This window comes from Schistocerca serialis, chromosome 6 (genome assembly GCF_023864345.2).
Source record: "Schistocerca serialis cubense isolate TAMUIC-IGC-003099 chromosome 6, iqSchSeri2.2, whole genome shotgun sequence".
Classification (NCBI taxonomy): Eukaryota; Metazoa; Arthropoda; class Insecta; order Orthoptera; family Acrididae; genus Schistocerca; species Schistocerca serialis.
Window position 1 is genome coordinate 234,890,946 of NC_064643.1, and position 21,867 is coordinate 234,912,812.

Here is a 21,867-nt window from a genome sequence, read left to right on the forward strand (position 1 = left end):
AGTAATACAGATCTGAGGGTTGGGATTTTTACGTCCCCTAACTGCTTGGTGCTGTCATTTAGCAAGGAGCAATTCGACCATGGGAGAAAAAGGACAGTGAACATGGACTGGATAAATACAATATGAGCTTTCATGTAGGTTGCATGTGTCTATTGCTGCCTCAATGTGTCCATTTTATAAAAATCTAATTAATATTCCAAGACTATCTGAAATGAGTTTCCTTATTCTTTACGTACATTGTTTTGAAACATTGCTACACTCAGCAGTGGTTCTCTGGTTTGTGCCTAATTTGTACACAGAGGGAAGTACACGTCTCAGAAAATTTCAAATAATTAAAAAGAAGAAAAAAAGCGTTGGTTTGTAATACATCAAAATCATCTTCCAGTTTTATGTGTTTACGTTAGGGATTGAAAATTCATGGAGTCAAGGTCGTCTTTATTTGCATTATTTACTAGTTTCGGCTAAAAATCTAGCCATCTTTAGATCATAAATCATTCTTGATTAGTGTTGGTGCCATTATGGCTTCACACATCGTTAAAACGTTTCTTAAAAAGATAACATCAGTACAGCACATAATTATAAGGAGCCTTTCATCGTTTGTGGCCAGTGTAAATGAATCATAAAGCAAACCCGTTGTGTCGTTACAACTTACTACCTGACACAATCGATATTTACATCATTTCACCACAGAGGTAATCATGTGTATGCTGCTGCAACGTGGTACATGTGCTGCCACACTATTCAATGTACTACGTTACAGTAAGATATATATGGTCGATCTCTGTTACGAAATGATGTAAATACTGATTCTGTCAGTTACTAAGTTGTAACGGCACAACGCTTTTGTTTTTCGACTATCGTTCAATTACAGTTGCCGCGAACGATGAGAAGCTGCTTTTAATTGTGTCATGTATGGATGTTGTCTTCTGATAAAGATTTTAACGATGTGTGATTCGTAATGCACCTTGATATCAAGATGGCTAGATTGTTAGCCAAAACTTGTAATCCATCCAAATAAAGAATATTTCAGGTGCGATGCTGACTTCATGGGCATTCAATCCCTAACGTAAACAAAGAATTTACAACAGATCTCGTGTCTTCTGGTTGACAGTATCAACAAACATCAAATTTAAGTGGTATAACTGTATGTAGGACGTCTTGGTTTCCATTGCCATGAGATTAAATGTGCTTTTGATACTGCCGTGCTATACTTTTTTCATGTTTATCATCTTCACATGTCCCACGTCACTCGTTTTCAAAAGCGGCCAACTTAAAATTTTGTTGCTATTGACGTGTAATATTGATCAAAAAGGTAGACTATTTTACCCGTTTTATTTTTCAAATGAGTATCAAATGACTTTTCACCATGAATATGTTGAAGTGGGCATAAACGTGAATATGATCATGTCCACTTACAAAAAAATAGATGTAGTGCATAAGATAGATAACGGAGAACCGACGTAAAACGATTTCGTTGAAGCATCTGCAAACATTTGCATGTGCGTGGTTGTTAATGATGTGAGTGACTGGCTACGAAATTACAGTGATGCTGGCTGCGGTATGATTTCTGATTTCCTCCAGTGGGCCAAACAAGACAGAACCCGGTCAGTAGCCGACAGGGGATGCCAAGTCTGCTGTAAAGAGTCTGAACTGGTCTCATTGAATGGTCTATGGTGCAGAGTGTACATACGGGCCAATGGGACAGTTAACTCACAGTGCGTGGAGGGAATGGTTCAGACTGAAGGTGGTACTGTGATGTTTTGGGGCTGTTTCTCTTTCCATGGATTGGGCTCACACATTCAGGTGACCATCAGTATGAAGTGGCATGTAGTGGCATTCTCTCTCTTGGTGTGAAGACTAGAAAATGAGCCGTTCAATATCATGAGACACGTTTCTTAGTGAAAGTGCAGTCAATCGTGAATTATTATCACTTTTGTGATACTGAAATGGTTTCTCGATTGAAACCCTAAAGAAATCCATAGGTGGCATCGTGTGTTATAATCAAAATGCTCCGTGACGCGGAGGGGAGTGTTAGCATTAAATTGTCAAGGGTGAGCACCATGTCCGTAATAGGGACGGGTCTAGATTCCAGCACAGTTCGCTGCACTGTTTATATCTTGCAGGAAGGTTCACTTGGGAGAATACTTCATAAAATTGTAGTTCTGTTACGGTTCAAAATCGCAGCTGCAATTCTGCACGTATCTGGACGAAACACAGTTTGCTCTCGTTTCGGATTTAACACATTTAACCTCATCGGAGCGGACTGCGTGTTCCAAATGTGATTTTTGTGTATACTGCAAAATATAATACTGTAATAAAACTAGTTAGCTGCGTCTGTTTGATGTGCAGAGCTACACGCAAAACTAATTACGTGAGTTATATAACTGTGTGATTGGACGTAACGTAGATATAATTAAATTTTATACTTATATTATGATCGTAATTGTTTTAATAGATATATTACCCCTTAAAAATATAATACACTGGTTGGAAAACAATGATAATAATATGTTTTTGTAAAATTTAGTGAAAAAGGTAAAGTGAATAAGAGTAGCTGTCATTGCCTCCTGGTTAAGAAGGAGATTCGTTATGCTTTCACCGCAAAGTGCAAAACACGTTTATCAACTGTTCAGGACATACAGGTCCTACAAACTGTCTGAAGTGCTGGCACCTTACCCACCCAAGAGCGTATTAATTAAGGTGTTCTATGGAAATCTGATCCCCTGACTTACGGCGTTGGTGATCTTCTCATCTGATTTCCTCAGAAACATGAACCGATTTTTGGGGACGTATGCTAGTACTCAGAAAATTTAAGTCATGGGCCACTGAAGCATGGAAGTGTCCAACATCTTCTCGACAGAATCCACTTATCAGGGGCTGAATCGGCTACGTAAATGCGTGGTGTTCTGGGATACTAGCTCACAATGGACGTGCAAGAGCTAGGAAGCATACAACGCCACGGAAATGTGCTTCGAAAACAAGTTGTTCCTGCCACAAAAAAAAAGAACAGTAGTACGAGCTATTTGCATGCACAACTGCGAGTCTTGCCATGACAGCAATTTCAATGGTCACCTGTTCAAGCTCTAAGAGAGGAACTTTGGTTGCGCGAAGAAACACAAATTCGATATAACAGGACCAAAGGCACAAATATTTCAATATCGCGGCTTATTGCAGTATTTGCCTCCGGTTAAAATAATTATGCTCCATGACTTTAAAATGTAAGTGTGGGATTTTAAAGAAGTGGAATTCACTTCCGCATTCACAGAGTTCAATTTCAGGCGTCACAGTAATTACATTTTAAACGATAGTATTGGTGTATCAGACACATAATCTACCTTTCTCCATGTATATTGTAACGTAGACTTGTGCTTCGGTGAAGAAAGCACAGATTAAAATGACAGACGTGTAACTTCACTTGTGCTTTTTCGAATTGTAGTCTTACAAAATCAGTGATCCTTCTCAAATAAAGATTATGTTGTGGAAAGAAATATACATCAAGAGGTTGACAATATTTCACTCTTTGACGTATTTTTGGTACTTTTGCAACGATACTTTGTTTCTTTGCGTTTTTAACGTTCCTCTCTTTGACCTTGAGTGAGCGATTATCCAAATGTCTCTCATGGTTAGGCGTTGGCAGTTTTGCATCCGAGTGGTTCAAACCACTTTTTTTTGCGATCAGCGGTTTGTATTCTCAGCAAATGCGCGCGTGGCTCTGAGCGTTCGAACCACGCACTTAGCTTGTCAGGGGGTGAGTTTCCGTTCACGTCGCCACATTGCATTATGTTCTGTAACGTATTACTGGAACTCTTGCTAGTGGTGAGCTCGTGTATATACTATTTGTTTGCACTCAGCTGCAATTCATGTAAGAAAATCACACTAACTACTTTCGTTTCGTCAATATTCAGTACATAATAGCATTATAGTCAGGCAGAGGACTGGAATGAGTGATGCGTGCGAAGGGAACAGCCACAAATAGTGTAGTGATTCTTGGAAAATCGAGGGTTCTTGAAAATCTGTCAGAGTCTGAGGCAATTTGTGGAGGAATACCAGACCGTTTTCGTTACTGTCAATGGGACATGTGACAATGTGTTTTGTATGCATTACACATTTCAAGGCCTTCATAAGGTACATGCGCAGCTTCGAATCTTCTTCAGTCATAATCATGTCAAGCATTAAAATTTTTCATTCAACTATTTTTTTTCATTTCAATCGACATACTCTCCTCTTTCTGTTTATTAAGATACGAGCACTTCGACAAGAAGACAACCTATACCTGACCCTAAATGATATAGTGAATATATAGCCATTGTCTCTTGTTGGGACAAGAAGGAAGTGAAACTAAGAAACATATAACGCGAAAAGTTGAAGAACAAGCGAAGTTACTTTAAGATAAAAAAAAAATAAAAATTAACACTAGCTACACAAGTGACGTCATTAGTTTATAAGGATTTTAATAATTAATATACACTTCACCAACTACAAATGGTGCTACAAATCTGCTGCCATTGGCAGTATTACACTGATTATCATAATAATACTCTTGAAAAGCGACAAGGCAACACTTCTACTATAAACTAACACATCTAGATGTATCTGTAACAGATAAAACACTACGTAAATAAATTTTGATATACATCATTCATCTAAAATGATTCACATGCGCGTACTATTACCGGGAGTGAGTTTCTTGAAAGTAGCAGTTTTCCTGTTTAGAGTAACTTTTTTATATTTGAAGTAATCACTTTATAGCACTGTTAGCGAGAAGTTAACTTGAGCCCCTTGAGATTATCAAGCTTTATCACTAAACAACATATGCTTCCAGGACGTTATGACGCACACAACAGTGTCGGAAAAACGATATGTGGCGGATTCCCAGCCTGATGCACAGCTTCTCTGTGACAGATGCTGCCTGTTCCAAGGTGTGCTACCTGTCACAGCATATCAGATATTCCTGCTCTATAATGACCGCATTCTTGTATTTATAGAGGTATAGTTTAATGATTGCCTTGCACATTACGTGGGCTACCGTCTCTTGGTGTGAGCTCGCATACTGCGTCCACCTCTACACAGCCTCAGTTTTCTGCAACTCTTGCAGGCTGCTGCCAAAACCCAATACTCCCTTTTCAGGTTTCCCTTCTATATCCGAAACAAGAAGAGAGTGGTAACCTGTAGTCCGCAGTGGATTATCGGTTTATTCACATGCGTGTGCGCCGCAAATATTATGCTACGTATTTGGTAAATTGCTTTATTTGGGCATTATTACTTACAACATATACACTATTTTTAACTATTGACAGATATACTATTACGTGCAATGTGGTTCGTATTACCTGAATTGGGTATTATAATTGAGGAGCTATCGAATCTACACTGAGTGGAATAATTCGCAAAACAAAAAACAAAAAAATAATTAATGTATAGAAATGAAATTTTGGGAATACATTCGTCTAGGGAACATATTTAGGAAATTAATATTACAAGATCACAGGTTAATGTATGTGCGAGTTAAGCCAGTACAAATCTGAAATGCTGGTACAAGAATAACCGGTGTAACAGTCAGAATGTTGAATGCAAGCATCCAGAGGGGCATGCATTGCGTTGAACTGGTACTGGTATCAGTTTTTGAGATTGAGTTCCATGCCTGTTACACTTAGCTGTTCAATACAGAGACGGTTAATGTTGTTTGTGATTGACACTAAGGTTTTAGTAAAATAATGTCCCATATGTGATCGACTAGAGACAGACCTAGTGATAGAGCAGGCCAAGGCAACATTTCGACACCCTGTAGAGCATGTTGGGTTACAACAGCGGTGTGTGCACGTGCGTTAAGCTGTTGGAAAACACCGACTGAAATGCTGTTCATGAACGGGAGCACAGCAAGTCGAACCACCAGATCGACGTACAGATTTCCAGTCAGGGTGCCTGGGATAACCACAAGAGTGCTCCTGCTGTTACACGAAACCGCACTCTGGACCATAAGTCCAGGGGTAGATACCGTGTATCTATCACGTAGACAGGCTGGTTGCAAGCCCTCAACCGTCCTCCTTCTAACCAACACACGGCCAACATTGGCAATGAGGCAGAACCAGCTTTCATCAGAAAACGCAACAGACCTTCAATGAGCTCTCGCTTAACATGACAGAAGACGAAAATAACGGTCGTTTGGGGTCACTGGAATGCACGTTTCAGGGCGTCTGGCTCGGAACTGCCCTTGAAGTAATCGATTTGTAGCGGTTCGTGGTGTCACTGTGTTGCAAACTGCTGCTCAGATTGCTGCTGCAGATGCAATACGACGTACCAGAGCCATATGCAGAACACGATAGCTGTCCGGAACCTGAAGTTCTTGCGACCGTAAATTCTCGTAACCATGGCTGGGAGCAATATGTGCATAGGCTGCATTCCGAACAAGTCTTTTTACAATATCGCAGAAGCAACATCCAACTTCTCGTACTCCTGTTACAAGACCTGGTCGAAACTCAGTGAGGTGTTGATAATGCGTCTTTGTCATCTTGAAGACATTCTCGGCTAAAATCAACTCACCAGGTCCAATCTCAAAGGTAACTAACGTTCGGGACAGTTAAAGCAAACCTGATATCCACTGTCATAACGGCGCAATTAGCGCCATTCTCATACGACTGGTGCCAAATTTGAAGAGACATCATTTTTCAGATGTCGAAACACGTCCACTAAGTTTCGTTTATGTCGCACAGCTCCTTCTTGGTGAGCGAAGTTTTTTCTGTCATTGTATTAGTTTCCTCGCACATGAGCCAACAACTCCTGGCTGTTAAAACCAACTTTTATAGCGACCGTAGGCTGTCGTAATTTTTCGAAACAGTCGAACTTTGTTACATCATGAATTATTATGCTGCTGATCAGTTTCGGCCTGTGTCCATTTTCAGATACCTGCGGTATCATATATCGAATGCTGCATCGGTGAAATTTCTGTCGATATATATACCGGGTAATCAAAAATTCAGTATAAATTTGAAAACTGAATAAATCACGGAATAATGTAGACAGAGAGGTACAAATTGACACACATGCTTGGAATGACATGGGGTTTTATTAGAACCACAAAAATACAAAAGTTCAAAAAATGTCCGACAGATGGCGCTTCATCTGATCGGAATAGCAATAATAGCATAACAAAGTAAGACAAAGCAAAGATGATGTTCTTTACAGGAAATGCTCAACATGTCCACTATCATTCCTCAACAATAGCTGTAGTCGAGGAATAATGTGAACAGCACTGTAAAGCATATCTGGAGTTATGGTGAGGCATTGGCGTCGGATGTTGTCTTTCAGCATCCCTAGAGATGTCGGTAGATCACGATACACTTGCGACTTCAGGTAACCCCAAAGCCAATAATCGCATGGACTGAGGTCTGGCGACCTGGGAGGCCAAGCATGACGAAGTGGCGGCTGAGCACACGATCATCACCAAAAACGACGCGCGCAAGAGATCTTTCACGCGTCTAGCAATATGGGGTGGAGCGCCATCCTGCATAAACATCGTACGTTCAAGCAGGTGTTTATCAGCCAGGCTGGGGATGATACGATTCTCTAACATATCGGCGTACCTCTCACCCGTCACTGTGGCAGTTTTGCTGTCCAGCGTCATCTGTCGGACATTTTGTGAACTTTGTTTTTTTTTGTTATAATAAAACCCAATGTCATTCCAAGCATGTGTGTAAATTTTTACCTCTCTCTCTGCATTATTCCGTGGTTTATTAAGTTTACAAATTTATACTGACATAGGTTTCACCGACGTAGCTTTCGATATGTATATATATTGCTATGTGAGAACAGACACCTCTTCCTACACATTAAATAGTTTTTAAATACAGCAACATGCATTTGACAGACGTAGCTCTCGATATTTGAAAATGGATACGTGACACGATTGACCAATCATGTAATATATGTTGTAATGACGTACATTTGTACAAAAAATTCACAACAGCCTATGGTGGACATAAATAATCGTTACAACATTCATAAATTCTTTAATTCAGTTGAAAAATGTGTTAATTCGTTCTGTTTTTCCTGCCATAACTGTAGCGAGCAAATAACGTCGGTGATTCCTTCTGCTGCTCTTTGATGGTTTCTACGTAGTTGTACTGTGTCACATATGTGGTACCTGCTAGAACGTAAAACAACGGAGAAGTCTTCGTAAACTCTATGAGATAAGAGGAGGAAGTGGGTGTTATTTACGAAGTACGCAAAAGAAAGGCAGACACACAAGCAATTTCGAGTCTGCTTTCTGGAGCAGGTGGTATTAGAAATTCTAGAAGGTGGACAAAGATCGCCGGCTCATCGAACTTGTGACTTCAGTGGAGCGCTTTCGGCAGGCAGCTGACGCTCGGTACGCAGCCAGCGCGGGTGTAGGCACTCGCCTTGTTTACAGCTAGCTGGCCCGGAGACTGCCTCCGCATCAAACGGAAAAAGACCGCGCCGTATCAAAAGAAGTCGGCAGTAGGCGGAAGATAGGCTGCAGCGGCGGGTGGACCTGCAAACAGTCCCCGGGGAGCGGCGGGCGGGGGTGGCAGCAGTTAATAAAACAGCAGGCGCTTGTCTGGTCGTGGCGCGGACAAAGGGGTGCCCGCCGGCGGCAGGCCGGCTGCGGAGGCGGCGGCAGGGGCGGAGGAGGGCGCCTTCCGCCCCCGGGGCCGCTGGCGCAGCGCCGTTAATATAAGAACCTGGCCGGCGCTCCGCGCTCTCTAAACCAATCTCGGCAAGTGTTTGTGCAAGTAAAAACGGCCCTGGCGCAGTATAGCGCCAGTGTGTGCTGAGGCGACCGTGTCGTCGGCAGGCCGAGTGGCGCCCCTCCATCTCCCCATTAACGGCGTGCACACTACACGGCCCGCTTTCTTCCCTCAAGCATTCAACATTTTACCAAGTGTGGGTACAGCTGATTTCACCTTAATGAAAGAAGACAGCTATGAATTTTCACAAAGAGTGTGTTAGTATAGCCGGCCGGGGTGGCCGAGTGGTTCTAGGCGCTACAGTCTGGAAACGCCCGACCGATACGGTCACAGGTTCGAATCTTGCCTCGGGCAAGGATGTATGTGATGTCCTTAGGTTAGTTTGGTTTAAGTAGTTATAAGTTCTAGAGGACTTATGACCTCAGAAGTTAAGTCCCACAGTGCTCAGAGCCATTTTGTGTTAGTATATTTACGTATAAGTGCAAAGGTATTCCAGGACTCAAATGTGAACATGAGCTGTTCAGTTCTCCAAGTGACCCAACCGAATATGCCTCACGTACTGACTCAAAGCTTCCGTTCGTTTTGGTTTGGCTCTGAGCACTATGGGACTCAACATCTGAGGTCATCAGTCCCCTAGAACGTAGAACTACTTAAACCTAACTAACCTAAGGACATCACACACATCCATGCCCGAGGCAGGATTCGAACCTGTGACCGTAGCGGTCACGCGGTTCCAAACTGAAGCGCCTGGAACCGCACGGCCACATCGGCCGGCTCGTTTTGGTTTCAATAGAGATACTAGCAGTGGATGCAGCGAGATCTGCTGGTCAACACCACTTGCGGATCATAAGTGAGATAAACTTTGCAAACATCATGCCTATGTGTCCTCTTCATCACATTTATTTTTTAGTAATATAGCATATGCCTTATCAGTTCCTACACTCGCACACACACACACACACACACACACACACACACACACACACACACACACACACACACACAAATGCAGAGAGATAGATAGATAGAGAAACAGAGAGACAGAGAGAGAGAGACAGGGAGATAAAGGGAGACAGTGAGAATGAGAGAAAACTTTTTATTCTCGAACAATTTGCCAAATATAGATTTATAGGTCCATTCTTCCTGATGTGGTTTTCGGGTGGTTTCCCTATGTTATTAGGTGAAAGCCGGATTTCCTACACAGATATTTCCAAAAGGAAACTCCTCAATTCCTATTCCATTAAGATATTTCACCAAAACTGTATGACGTTTTATAACAAACCACCAAGCTCAAATAAATAGGACTGAAATATTTAACAAAACTGAAAATCAACCCTGTAAGTGGGGTATCCACAGCTGAAATAATTATATACAGGGTGATTCAAAAAGAATACCACAACTTTAGGAATTTAAAACTCTGCAACGACAAAAGGCAGAGCTAAGCACTATCTGTCGGCGAATTAAGGGAGCTATAAAGTTTCATTTAGTTGTACATTTGTTCGCTTGAGGCGCTGTTGACTAGGCGTCAGCGTCAGTTGATGCTAAGATGGCGACCGCTCAATAGAAAGCTTTTTGTGTTATTGAGTACGGCAGAAGTGAATCGACGACAGTTGTTCAGCTTGCATTTCGAAGGAAGTATGGTGTTAAACCTCCTGATAGGTGGTGTATTAAACGTTGGTATAAACAGTTTACAGAGAATGGGTGTTTGTGCAAAGGGAAAAGTTCTGGACGGCCGAGAACGAGTGATGAAAATGTAGCACGCATCCAGCAAGCATTTGTTCACAGCCCAGGAAAATCGACTCGCAGAGCTAGCAGAGAGCTGCAAATTCCACTATCAACTGTATGGAGAGTCCTACGAAAAAGGTTAGTTATGAAACCTTATCGTCTGAAATTGGTTCAAGCACTGTCTGCAGCTGATAAGATTAAAAGAATCGATTTCTGTTATTTTATCCTTGCTCAAATGGAAACAAATGAATCTTTCGTTTCAAAAATTGTGTTTAGTGATGAAGCAACTTTCCACACTAGCGGGAAAGTCGACCGTCACAATGTCTGTATATGGGGCACTGAGAATCCGCGGGAAACAACTCAGTATGAACGTGACTCGCCTAAGGTGAACGTTTTCTGTGCCACTTCAGCCAATAAAGTTTTTGGTCCCTTTTTCTTCGAAGGTACTACTGTAACTGGACTACAGTATCTGGAGATGTTAGAGAATTGGCTGTTCCCTTAGCTCGAACAAGAAGCACAGCAATTCATATTTCAGCAGGATGGAGCGCCACCACATTGGCACTTATCTATCCGTAACTACCTGAACGTCAACTACCCGAGGCGATGGATCGGCCGCCAGGCAGCCCGTGACAGAGCACTTCATCACTGGCCTCCAAGAAGTCCTGATCTTACCCCCTGCGATTTTTTCTTATGGGGGTATGTTAAGGATATGGTGTTTCGGCCACCTCTTCCAGCCACTATTGATGATTTGAAACGAGAAATAACAGCAGCTATCCAAACTGTTACGCCTGATATGCTACAGAGAGTGTGGAACGAGTTGGAGTATCGGGTTGATATTGCTCGTGTGTCTGGAGGGGGCCATATTGAACATCTCTGAACTTGTTTTTGAGTGAAAAAAAACCTTTTTAAATACTCTTTGTAATGATGTATAACAGAAGGTTATATTATGTTTCTTTCATTAAATACACATTTTTAAAGTTGTGGTATTCTTTTTGAATCACCCTGTATACTGAAAAGAACAGTCAAACAATTACAATAAATTGAGGTGCTTAAATGCTGGTACAATTAACTGCGAGTCTAATTTGCAGCGTTAGGTGTTTTATCGTAATCGCTCAGAGATTGGTACGACCAGTTACGTACCACGCAGGTACAACCTCACGTGTATTTAATGTCTAATGTTCCAAGTTATCTAAATGGCTCAATGTGTGTTTCAACCAGGAACGGTAGTCCAACTTAATAGAACCAGTTATCGCTGATAATTTACGTTCTGAGAGCGATAGACGCCCAAGTGGTAAACCGTCTAACTGTTGAAAAGAGGACGTCTGGCGCCCTCCGCACGTAAATTATCAATGACAACTGGCTTCATGAAGCTCGACTACCGTCACAGGGGTAACGTCAACTGGCGCTCCTCATTGCACCTTACATTAAGCCATTTAAATAATATGGGCCACTAGAGCTTAAATACACCTGAGGATGTACCTGGAAGGTACGAAACCGGTTGCACCGTCTCTGAGCGACTACAATAAAACAGATAACGTGACAAACTGGACTCTTAATCAGTTTTACCAGCATTTCACTTAATATCGTTATCAAGTGGTTTCTCGCGCATCGTGCACAACGAACAACAACATTTTTGTACTAAAAATTGAGACAACAACTCAGATTCTATAATACCGCGTTCTGACACAAGTTGAAAAATATAATTTTACGCGGATAATTACGAAACTCAGGAGCACTTGAAAAAATACGGCAATGTAAACAGAATTCTCCACAACTTCGAAATCAGCCGATAGTGCGTGGCTGAGTAACGGAAATACAGCTACTAGCTTTTAAAAATATGAAACGGCCACCCGCTGTGATCGAGCGGTTCTAGGTGCTTCAGTCCGGAACCACGCGGCTGCTACAGTCGCAGGTTCGAATCCTGCCTCGGGCATGGATGTGTGTGATGTCCTTAGGTTAGTTAGGTTTAGGTAGTTCTAAGTGTAGGGGACTGATGACCTCAGATGTTAAGTCCCACAGTGTCGTTGTAACTAAGCTGCAGCTTTATCGAGAGACGAGCAGTTCACTATGTGATAACTGAACATGTAGTTATGTAACGGTTAATCATTAGGTGTTTAACCGACTAAGCGGAAACTCTGGTGTGCGTTTACTTCGCGATCTCGTCCCTTCCGTAGCCTTGGCGAGAGGGCGGAGTTACTTCGTCCGTTATGGCTCCGAGGAGTTTGCCGGGCTGTTATTAAAAAAGGCTTCGGCATGCAACAGCAGCCACGGTTATTAGTGAATGACTCTTGAGAAGTGGACCGCCGTAGGGCTTATGTGCTACACAGGTCAGAGAGCAGAATAAAGTCATTATAGGGTTGCCTCTCTTCAGCTACATGTTTCCCACGGCCACTAGTCCAAGAAACAAAATATTTGCCTCAAGGCTTCGACATATAATTCAAGCCTGCGGCAGCACTCGCTGGGTCTTAATTACAGGCTTTAACACAAGGCCTGGAATGCTCTGAATATTTCCGTTGCGAACAAAGGCATCATGGTATGGACTGAAGAAAGAAATAGGTTCTAAAGCTCAGTAGGCGGTTACATCCACTGAATGTACAAACACAGTGAGAACAGTACTTTGTCACTAGAAGTTTCATTCGCCAATGTTTTCCGAAATGTTCCACACATTTCTCTAGCATAGATTAAGCGGCTTAGGACCTTTTCGGTTAAGCTGTCGTTTTCGAGGTGTTATATGCTGAAATCAAAAGCATAGCGAAAGCAAAATGACATCGAATCCTAATCGTCGTGAAACTGGCACAAGACATGTACAGTATGGTGTCCGCCGTTTTCTGCCACGAGTTGAAATCGAGAAAAAGCCTGTCCCACTACATATCGGAGTACTCGGTGTTCACCTTTAGAATATGTTGTGCAATGCGGCGTACGTTCAACTCAACTACGTTAGCAAGTGGGGCACTGAACACAATATCTTTCATACAACTCTACAGCCAGAAGTAACACGCATTAAGACCAGGTGATATCAACGGCTAGGCTCTAGGGAAATGGCTGCTGATAATTCTAGCATTTTCGAAATGCCTCTGCAGCAGCCGCTTCGCTGGTTGTGCAATGATTGGAGGAGCTCCATCTTGCACAAAAATGATCCTATCCACACATCCACGCTCCTGAAGGGCTGGAATAACGCTGGTGCGCAAGAGGATTCACTTGCTCGAAAAAATATGGCCCTACAATAAACGATGCCGTCGACCAGCACAACACAGTAACGTTTGCAGAATGGAGTATACCGGCAACTTTCTGTTGCCCATTTCTGCAATTCTGCCTATTGACATATATTTGGAGATGGGAATGGGCTTCGTCCGCCTGCAGAATGTTCCACTGCTACTCATTGTCCACGTGAGCAAGAAATTCCAGAGGGAACATTTGTCTTGCTGGCAGGTCAGCATGAAGAACTCCTGAATATGGGTGATTTTGTACGGATGGTTGTGCAGGATGTTTCATAGGATTTTATTTGCCGTGCTCGCCGGTAAGTCCAACGCTGGGCCCATTCCCGGTGCACTTCGTGTTTCCACACCACCGCCCTACCCCTGCTGCAGTGCAGTGGCCACAACTTCGACATATGTCGAATCAACTACTTTGCCATGCGTCTTCTGGTGTGCATATTCTGACATCTGGTGTGCATATTCTGACATTTATTGGTGTATTGATGAAATTTTCATTTTTTTTTCTCATGGCGTTACCCCTTGCGTCAATAAAATTCTGTTCAAATTTGGATTCGTTCTGAGGGTTGGTTCTCCTTCTACAGCGATTTGAAACTGGATCTTTAATTATGGGCACCACGTATAATACATATTCCATCATGCACCGAATGAATTTTCTCCTAAAAAATATTGTTCTTCATGGTATTCCCATCATCTGATTCCTGCACTTGAAGAAGCATATGATCAAGGAGGATATGATCCGATAACAATTAAAACTAACTGTTAAGCAACAAAGGACTAATGCGTTTGAATAGCGAGAGTCGCTACCACTACAATACCGAATCTACATGTGGTAATGGTTCAACTAAATGACTCGCTTCTACTTCAAACGATTATCATCAATTTCTCAACAGTTATGATGAAAGGCTTAGTTAATTAATCCCGTGTGCCCATCTCCTCGTCTCAGCGTTCCTGTTAAAATCCGATGCTGTTGATTGTGTTTCCACCACTTCAGAGCGCTACCGCGAAAGACTGCCTGATCGAATCTTGATGACACAAGAAACTTTATCAACTATAATTCGCCGGCCGGAGTGGCCGAGCAGTTCAAGGCGCTTCCGTCAGGAACTGCGCGACCGCTACGGTCGCAGATTCGAAACCTGCCTCGGGCTTGGATGTGTGTGATGTCCTTAGTTAGGTTTAAGTAGTTCTAAGTTCTAGGGGACTGATGACCTCAGATGTTACGTCCCATAGTGCTCAGATCCATTTGAACTAAAATTCGAGAGAGAGGCTGCTCTTCACAGTTTTACGCCACAACTTGTCTCGCAGACTGAATCACGGAGGAGATCGATCGAGTTGTTCCCGTAACTAATAATCTGTTACAGTAATGAAACTTCCTGGCAGATTAAAACTGTGTGCCCGGCAAAGGTTCGAGTCTTGGTCGGGCACACAGTTTTAATCTGCCAGGAAGTTTCATATCAGCGCACACTCCGCTACAGAGTGAAAATCTCATTCTGTTACAGTAATAGTTGCGATTTAGCCTAGGCGTTAACCGGTTTCGGCTGTTTTGGACCATCTTCAGACATTCTTCAGCTTCATCGCTGTGTATGGCTGATTGCAACATTACATCAGTTTTTCATTACTGACCACTAGTTTTCTCCAGTTATTTTTTGAACAACTTCTTCCTGTGATTGTCACACACATACTTTCCTTGGCTTGACTCAGTTCCCTCAGGTGGCCACACCTTTTCAAACTGCTGTATGATTCGTGACTCATATTAACTTCTTACCCCATTAACTTCATTTCTTCCTTCGTCTTACGTTGTACACTCGATACTGGAAGAAAAACCAATAAAAAAATTTGCTAATCTTAACCAGTATTTCACTGCCGTTGCTCATGTTTCTGCTCATAAAATAATATGCTTGGAAAGATTGTCCATTGCAGTCTTCTCATAGTAGGTCTTCAGTTTCTCCAGGAGTCGATGTGCGACTACTCGACGGGTATGCGGCATATTCTCAGTGCCTCGTTTCGAGCAATGTAATTTTGCAGATCAGCTTCATATGTGATAAACCGAGTCATTTCCTCCAGATTATATATTCAAACTCTTAGGCTCATTTGAAAGTATTCACTGTAGGAAAGTATTATCATTACCTATGACATTTAGAATACTTACATGCGATTAATATTTTATTTTCCCTTATGATAAATGAAGATTAAAATATTTTACGTAAGGAAAAAATCGGAAGAATTTTTTTGGGACATTTTTCGCGTTCGCGTACTATGGAACCATGCTGCAATGTCATCGTAACGTAACAAATCAAAATACGGACAGGCAATACAATAAAACATAGTAGAAATTCGAAAAAATAGCCTGTCTGTCTCTACACTAAAAAAGCTCGACAGTTGAATTGTGGCACTTACTGCAAACAAGTGAAATGCTGTGTCTCTTCAACTTTAAGCCAAGTTCGTTCCAAATACAGGATGCAAATTTTTAAGATGCCTGTGTCACGTGTACGAAATACGTGACACTTTTGAAATGGATGTGTCTGCCCTAATGACGTAATGACTTTCGCAACCTACAGGGTGCCTTAGGACAAACCAAAGCCAAGTGACTTTGGAGGCAGTGAATTTTGGGGACAACATTTTGTTGGGTGCATTGATGTCAACACTCTATACACGGCCCTATTCTGTAATGAGATCACCCGATTGTCCAGAAACATGTATAAAAATATACAAATATATAAATATATAAAATATATAAAAATAACAGCCCTTGTCTACCGCACTATTTCTCCACACTCGCCTTCGCATTTTAAATAGTATCAGGAATGAGCAGCAGCCGTACTCTGGGATATAGTCCGTGTTATAGACGCTTGACCGCCAGTTTCTCCCAAACTCCCAACGTTTGTCATTAAATTTGTATTCTCTGTTCAGCACCCACATTGCTCCAACTGTCCATTAAAATTCACACTAGAGATGTGATCATACTGTCTGAGACCAAGTTATATAGCCCATACTGTTCAACGATAACCTCACATTCTCTGATTATGTTATTCACTATGCATTAGTACATTAATCAAGTAACTATCTGGAGACTCACATGAGAATCAGAGTTGGCACTTTTCTAAAAAATAAAGAAAATAAAAACTCTCTCTTTCTTGCTGTTGCAGGAGTTTCTATGGACGCTGCGACTGTGGCGCCGCACTTCCTGTCGCACGGCCAGACTTTCCGCTCGGTGGTTGGCGACACGCTCGTACTGCCGTGCGAAGTCGAAGACCTCGGTAAGTACTGAGAATCCGCTGTCGGCACTAGATTAATAAACCTTCACAGCGGTCACAGTGTTCTTGACATGTTACATCTTCATGGCGAACAGAGGCACGTAACGCGTTACTGGAGTGCCGAATCAGTGTAACACTGTCTCCGACAGGCAGGTGTCTGCCTGAGAATCCAGGCTGGGGCATGTTTCTCATTTGTCACTGAAAATGCAGCGTTCATTTAATCTGGTTAACAGCTTAACTCTAACACTGGTGGAGTGTGACGTTAGGATAGGTCATTTTGGATTCTGTGGAAATGTAGAAACACGAGAGGGAATAGTGACCAAGTGACACGTCTTATACATTGAAGAAAGAAAAAAACCTACCTTTATAGCACCTAGAAAAAGATTTTTATCGCGTCGTGTTGACTGAAATACATTATTCTTTTTTTCAAATTCTGAAGGCAGCTAGGAGCGAAAGGTTATGTATAACTTGCTCATAAATATACTGCTGTTCTAAAGAGTCGAAAAACATGAAAGCGAAGTAGCAGTTGAAAAGCGAATGAGATTGTGTTGTAGCCCATAGTTTGCAGAGTTGCAGCAAACTGGTTTATGGATGGAAGACCACACAACTCACTGCAGACTTCCTCAGGGTGCAACTGTGATTAATGTCAAGTTTACTGTGATAACACCAGCTATTTAGCAGCACGCGTGATTAAAAGATTGTATTCCTAGTCATTCCTAGAGTAATTCACATATGTAACGTGAAACTCATATTACAGAGCAATCTGCGAGCAAGCAACATCTTAAAAGTAATATGGTGTTGCAAAGTCCCTACCTTCTTAGGACATGCTATAACTAATATTACTAAGCGGGTTTTGCCTAATTAAATGGATGTTTTTTTTTTCAGCGCTGTGACAGTACCCAAGGTTAAACAGTGATCATTAACATTAACATCTACATCTACATGATGTTTCATTTCAAATAGTTACCCCACTCACACTATTATAGTCGGTGGTGACTTCAATCTGCCCTTGATATGCTGGAAAAATTATACGTTTAAAGCCGGCAGCAGTCATAAAACGTCACCCGAATTTGTACTGAATGCTTTTTCAGAAACTTGCTTTGAATAATTAGTTCATGAGCCCACTCGAAGCGTAAATGGTTGCGAAAGCATACTTGGCCTCGTAGCAACAAATAATATTGGATTGATAGGGAGTATCATGACGAATATAGGGATCAGCGACAACAAGGCAGTTGCTGCTAGGCTGAATACTGTAACACCTACAACCATCAAAAAGAAATGCAAAGTACGCGCATATTTAAAAAAGCTGATAAAAAAGCTCTTAACGCCTTTTTAAGAGACGGTCTCCACTCCTTCCGATCTGATCACGTGAGCGTAGAAAAGATGTAGAATTATTTCAAAGAGACAGTATCGACGGCAGTTGAGAGATATATACTACATACATTAATAAGTGATGGTACTGATCCCCCATGGTACACAAAACGGGTCATATCGTTGTTGGAGAAGCAGCGGAAAAGCATGCCAAATTTAAAAGAAAGGAAATCCCCAAGATAGATAAAGTTTTGCAGAAGTTCGAAACATAATGCCTGCTTCAATGCGAGATGCTTTTAATAATTTTTACAATGAAACTCTGTTTCGGAATCTGGCAGAAAACCCAAAGAGATTTTGGTCATACATAAAGCAGACCAGTGGCAAGACGTAATCAATACCTTCACTCTGCGATAACAACGGTGAAGCCACTGATGACAGTGCCACCAAAGCAGAGTTATTAAGCACGGTTTTCAGAAACTCCTTCACCAAAGAAGACGAAGCACATATTCCTGAATTCGAAACAAGAACAACTGCCTAGATGAGAAATGTAGAAGTAGATATCCTAGGTGTAGCAAAGCAGCATTAATCACTTAATAAACGCTAGGCGTCCTGTCCAGATTGTATACAAGCCAGGTTCCTCTCAGTGTATGCTGATACAATAGTTCCATATTTAGCAGTTATATACAACCGCTCGCTCACAGAAAGTTCCGTACCTAAAAACTGGACAATTGCTCAAGTCACGCCAATACCCAAAAAGGGAAATAGGAGTAATCCGCTGAATTACAGGCCCATATCACTAACGTCGATTTGAAGTACGGTTTTGGAAAATATGCTGTGTTCGAACATTATGAATTACCTCGAAGAAAACGGTTTATTGACACACGGCACAGATTCAGAAAATATCGTTCTTGTGAAACACAACTAGCTCTTTATACTCATGAAGTAATGAGTGCTATCCACAGGGGATGTTAAAGTGATTCCATATTGCTAGATTTCCAGAAGGATTTCTACACCGTTCCTCATAAGCGTCTTCTAATCAAACTGCGTGCCTATGGAATATCGCCTCAGTTGTGCGACTAGATTCGTGATTTCCTGCCAGAAATGTCGCAGTTCACAGTATTAGACGGAAAGTCATGGAGTAAACCTGATGTAATATCCGGCGTCCCCCAAGGAAGTGCTATAGGCCCTCTATTGTTTCTGATCTATATTAACGACACAGGAGACAATCTGAGTAGCCGTCTTAGATTGTTTGCAGATGATGCTGTCGTTTACCGTCTTGTAAAGTCATCAGATGACCAAAGCGACTTGCAAAATAATTTAGATAAGATATCTAAATGGTGCGAAAAGCGGCAATTGACCCTGAATAAAGAAAAGTGTGAAGTTATTCACATGAGACTAAAAGAAATCCGCTAAATTCCTATTACGCGATAAGTCACACAAATCTGAAGGCTCTAAAGTCAACTAAATACTCAGGTATTACAATTACAAATAACCTAAATTGGAATGATCACATAGAAGATGGTTGTGGATAGAGCAAACCAAAGACTGCGATTCATTGGCAGAACACTTAGAAGATGCAACAGGTCTACTAAAGAGACTGCACACAGTACGCTTGTCCGCCCTAGTGCTGTGCGGTGTGGGATCCGCATCGGCTGGGACTGACGGATGAAATCGAAAAATTTCAAAGAAGGGCTACTCGTTTTGTACTATCGCAAAATAGGGAAGATAGTCCCACAGACATGATACGTGAATCGGAGGGGCAATCATTAAAACAAAGGCGCTTTTCATTGCAACGGGATCTTCTCATGACATTTCAATCACCAGTTTTCTCCTCCGATTGCGAGAACATTCTATTGACACCCAAATACATAGGGAGACATGATCATCACGATAAAATAAGAGAAATCAGGACTCGCACAGAAAAAAAGGCATTGAAATGGAAAATATGTGAAATATTTATTCCGTATGATTTCAGATTAACAGAATATAAACTGCCACCAGTCCACATGGATATACGCTGTGTTCGACTTAGTGGTTACTGTCGTAAACGGTGTTCACTTATAACGAAAGAATTGGGCTCTGAAACAAGATAAACACCGCGGAAACTGTTCCAAACTTTCAGTATTTGTAATATACGTGAGAAGCACTGAAATTTAATCTTAAATTTTACTTCTACGCTGAAAGTAGCTTGTAACTGACTAGAAGTCCATCGTAAGAAAAATTAATTACGTTATCTTGGATTATGTTAAACCACAAATTACCAAGGGTTACTCAGGATCAGCCAAGCCGTTATCCTTACCTAAAAGCGCTTTGGTACTAATGTTCCTCGCGTAAAGACAAATTGAGCAACATCGTTACAATGGCGTTTCCAATAACTCACAAAAGGAAACATTAAAAATTTCTAAACAGGTTAGAAGCGGCGTTAATGTATTGGGAAATATTACAGATTGTCAATGTCAAATAAAGTAAATTATTGATGGTAATGAACTGAAACTACTCTTTGCCAATATAAGTAATCTACACTGTTGATAAGCTCTGAACCGAAATTTAGTATATAAACTTACTTTAGTTGTAACTTCGGTACAATTGTGGAACAGATTGTTGACCCTATTAAAGAGAGAGTAAGTCTAGGTAAACGACGTACTGCTAAATTCATTTGTAGTAAGTATATTTATACGCTTAATGTGTTTACTGATCCCTTAGCTGAAACAGTGGTACTACATTGCCTTAATGTAATGATCTACGGGCGGCCATGAGCTCCTATTGGTACTGCCGTCCTCTTACTACCCCACACAACTCGCATGTACGTAACTGTATTATGCTCACTGGTGCCGGTGGGTGAATACTCAGAGCGTATCCACTGAGCAAATTTAATCACTGCTATGGAGTACTGCCAGTCCTTCAGCGGACCTTAATGCGGGTCCGCAAAACATCACAGCATCCGTGGCTATGCCTTCCGTGACAGCCTGCCGTGACAGCTCATAACAGACTGCTGTCAGTTTTGCACACATAACTTACTCGACGTGGAGGTGCCGTGGCAGCTGAAATAACCAACGTGTTTTGCCCAATCACATTTCTTTTAATCTCAGACGCTGTTTTCAACTTTACTTACTTAGTTATTGTCCTATCTAATCGTCGAACTAAAGCAAGTAGACATAAAATGTGAACATTATTTGTGAAATAACAATTTTTACAAATCATACACGCAACACCAAAAAAAAAGTTTAATGTGGAGTAATGAAATTTCGGGGACACATTTGTCTAGGTAGCATATTTAAATTACTAACTCTGCAAGATCACAGGTCAATGCAAACGCTAGATAAGCCATTGCAAATGTGAAATGCTGGTACATTAATAACCGGTGAAGCCGCCAGAATGTTGAATAAAAGCATGCAATGTGTTGTGCCGGATGTCAGTTTGTTGGATGGAGCTCCATGCCTTTTGCACTTGGCCAGTCAGTACAAGGACGGTTAATGCTGGTTGTGGATGGTGCCGGAGTTGTCCACTTATGTCCCATAAGTTCTCAATTGGAGACAGATGCGTTGATAGTGGCGGGTCACGGCAACATGTGGCCACTCTGAGGAGCACGTCGTGCTATAGCAGCGGTACGTGGGCGAGCGTTATCCTGTTGGAAAACATCCACTGGAATGCTGTTCATAA

At 41.7% G+C, this 21,867-nt stretch overlaps 1 protein-coding gene across 3 annotated transcripts in view; it reads left to right on the forward strand.

Annotated features, from left to right (window-relative positions):
* The window catches only part of LOC126484417 (lachesin-like), an 871,444-nt gene that overhangs the window by 341,123 nt on the left and 508,454 nt on the right, over positions 1–21,867 (forward strand). For all 3 annotated transcript variants that reach the window (XM_050107928.1, XM_050107929.1, XM_050107930.1), the window contains exon 2: positions 16,789–16,899. In XM_050107928.1, coding sequence (XP_049963885.1) covers positions 16,789–16,899 — 111 coding nt within the window. The remainder of the gene's footprint in view (positions 1–16,788; positions 16,900–21,867) is intronic.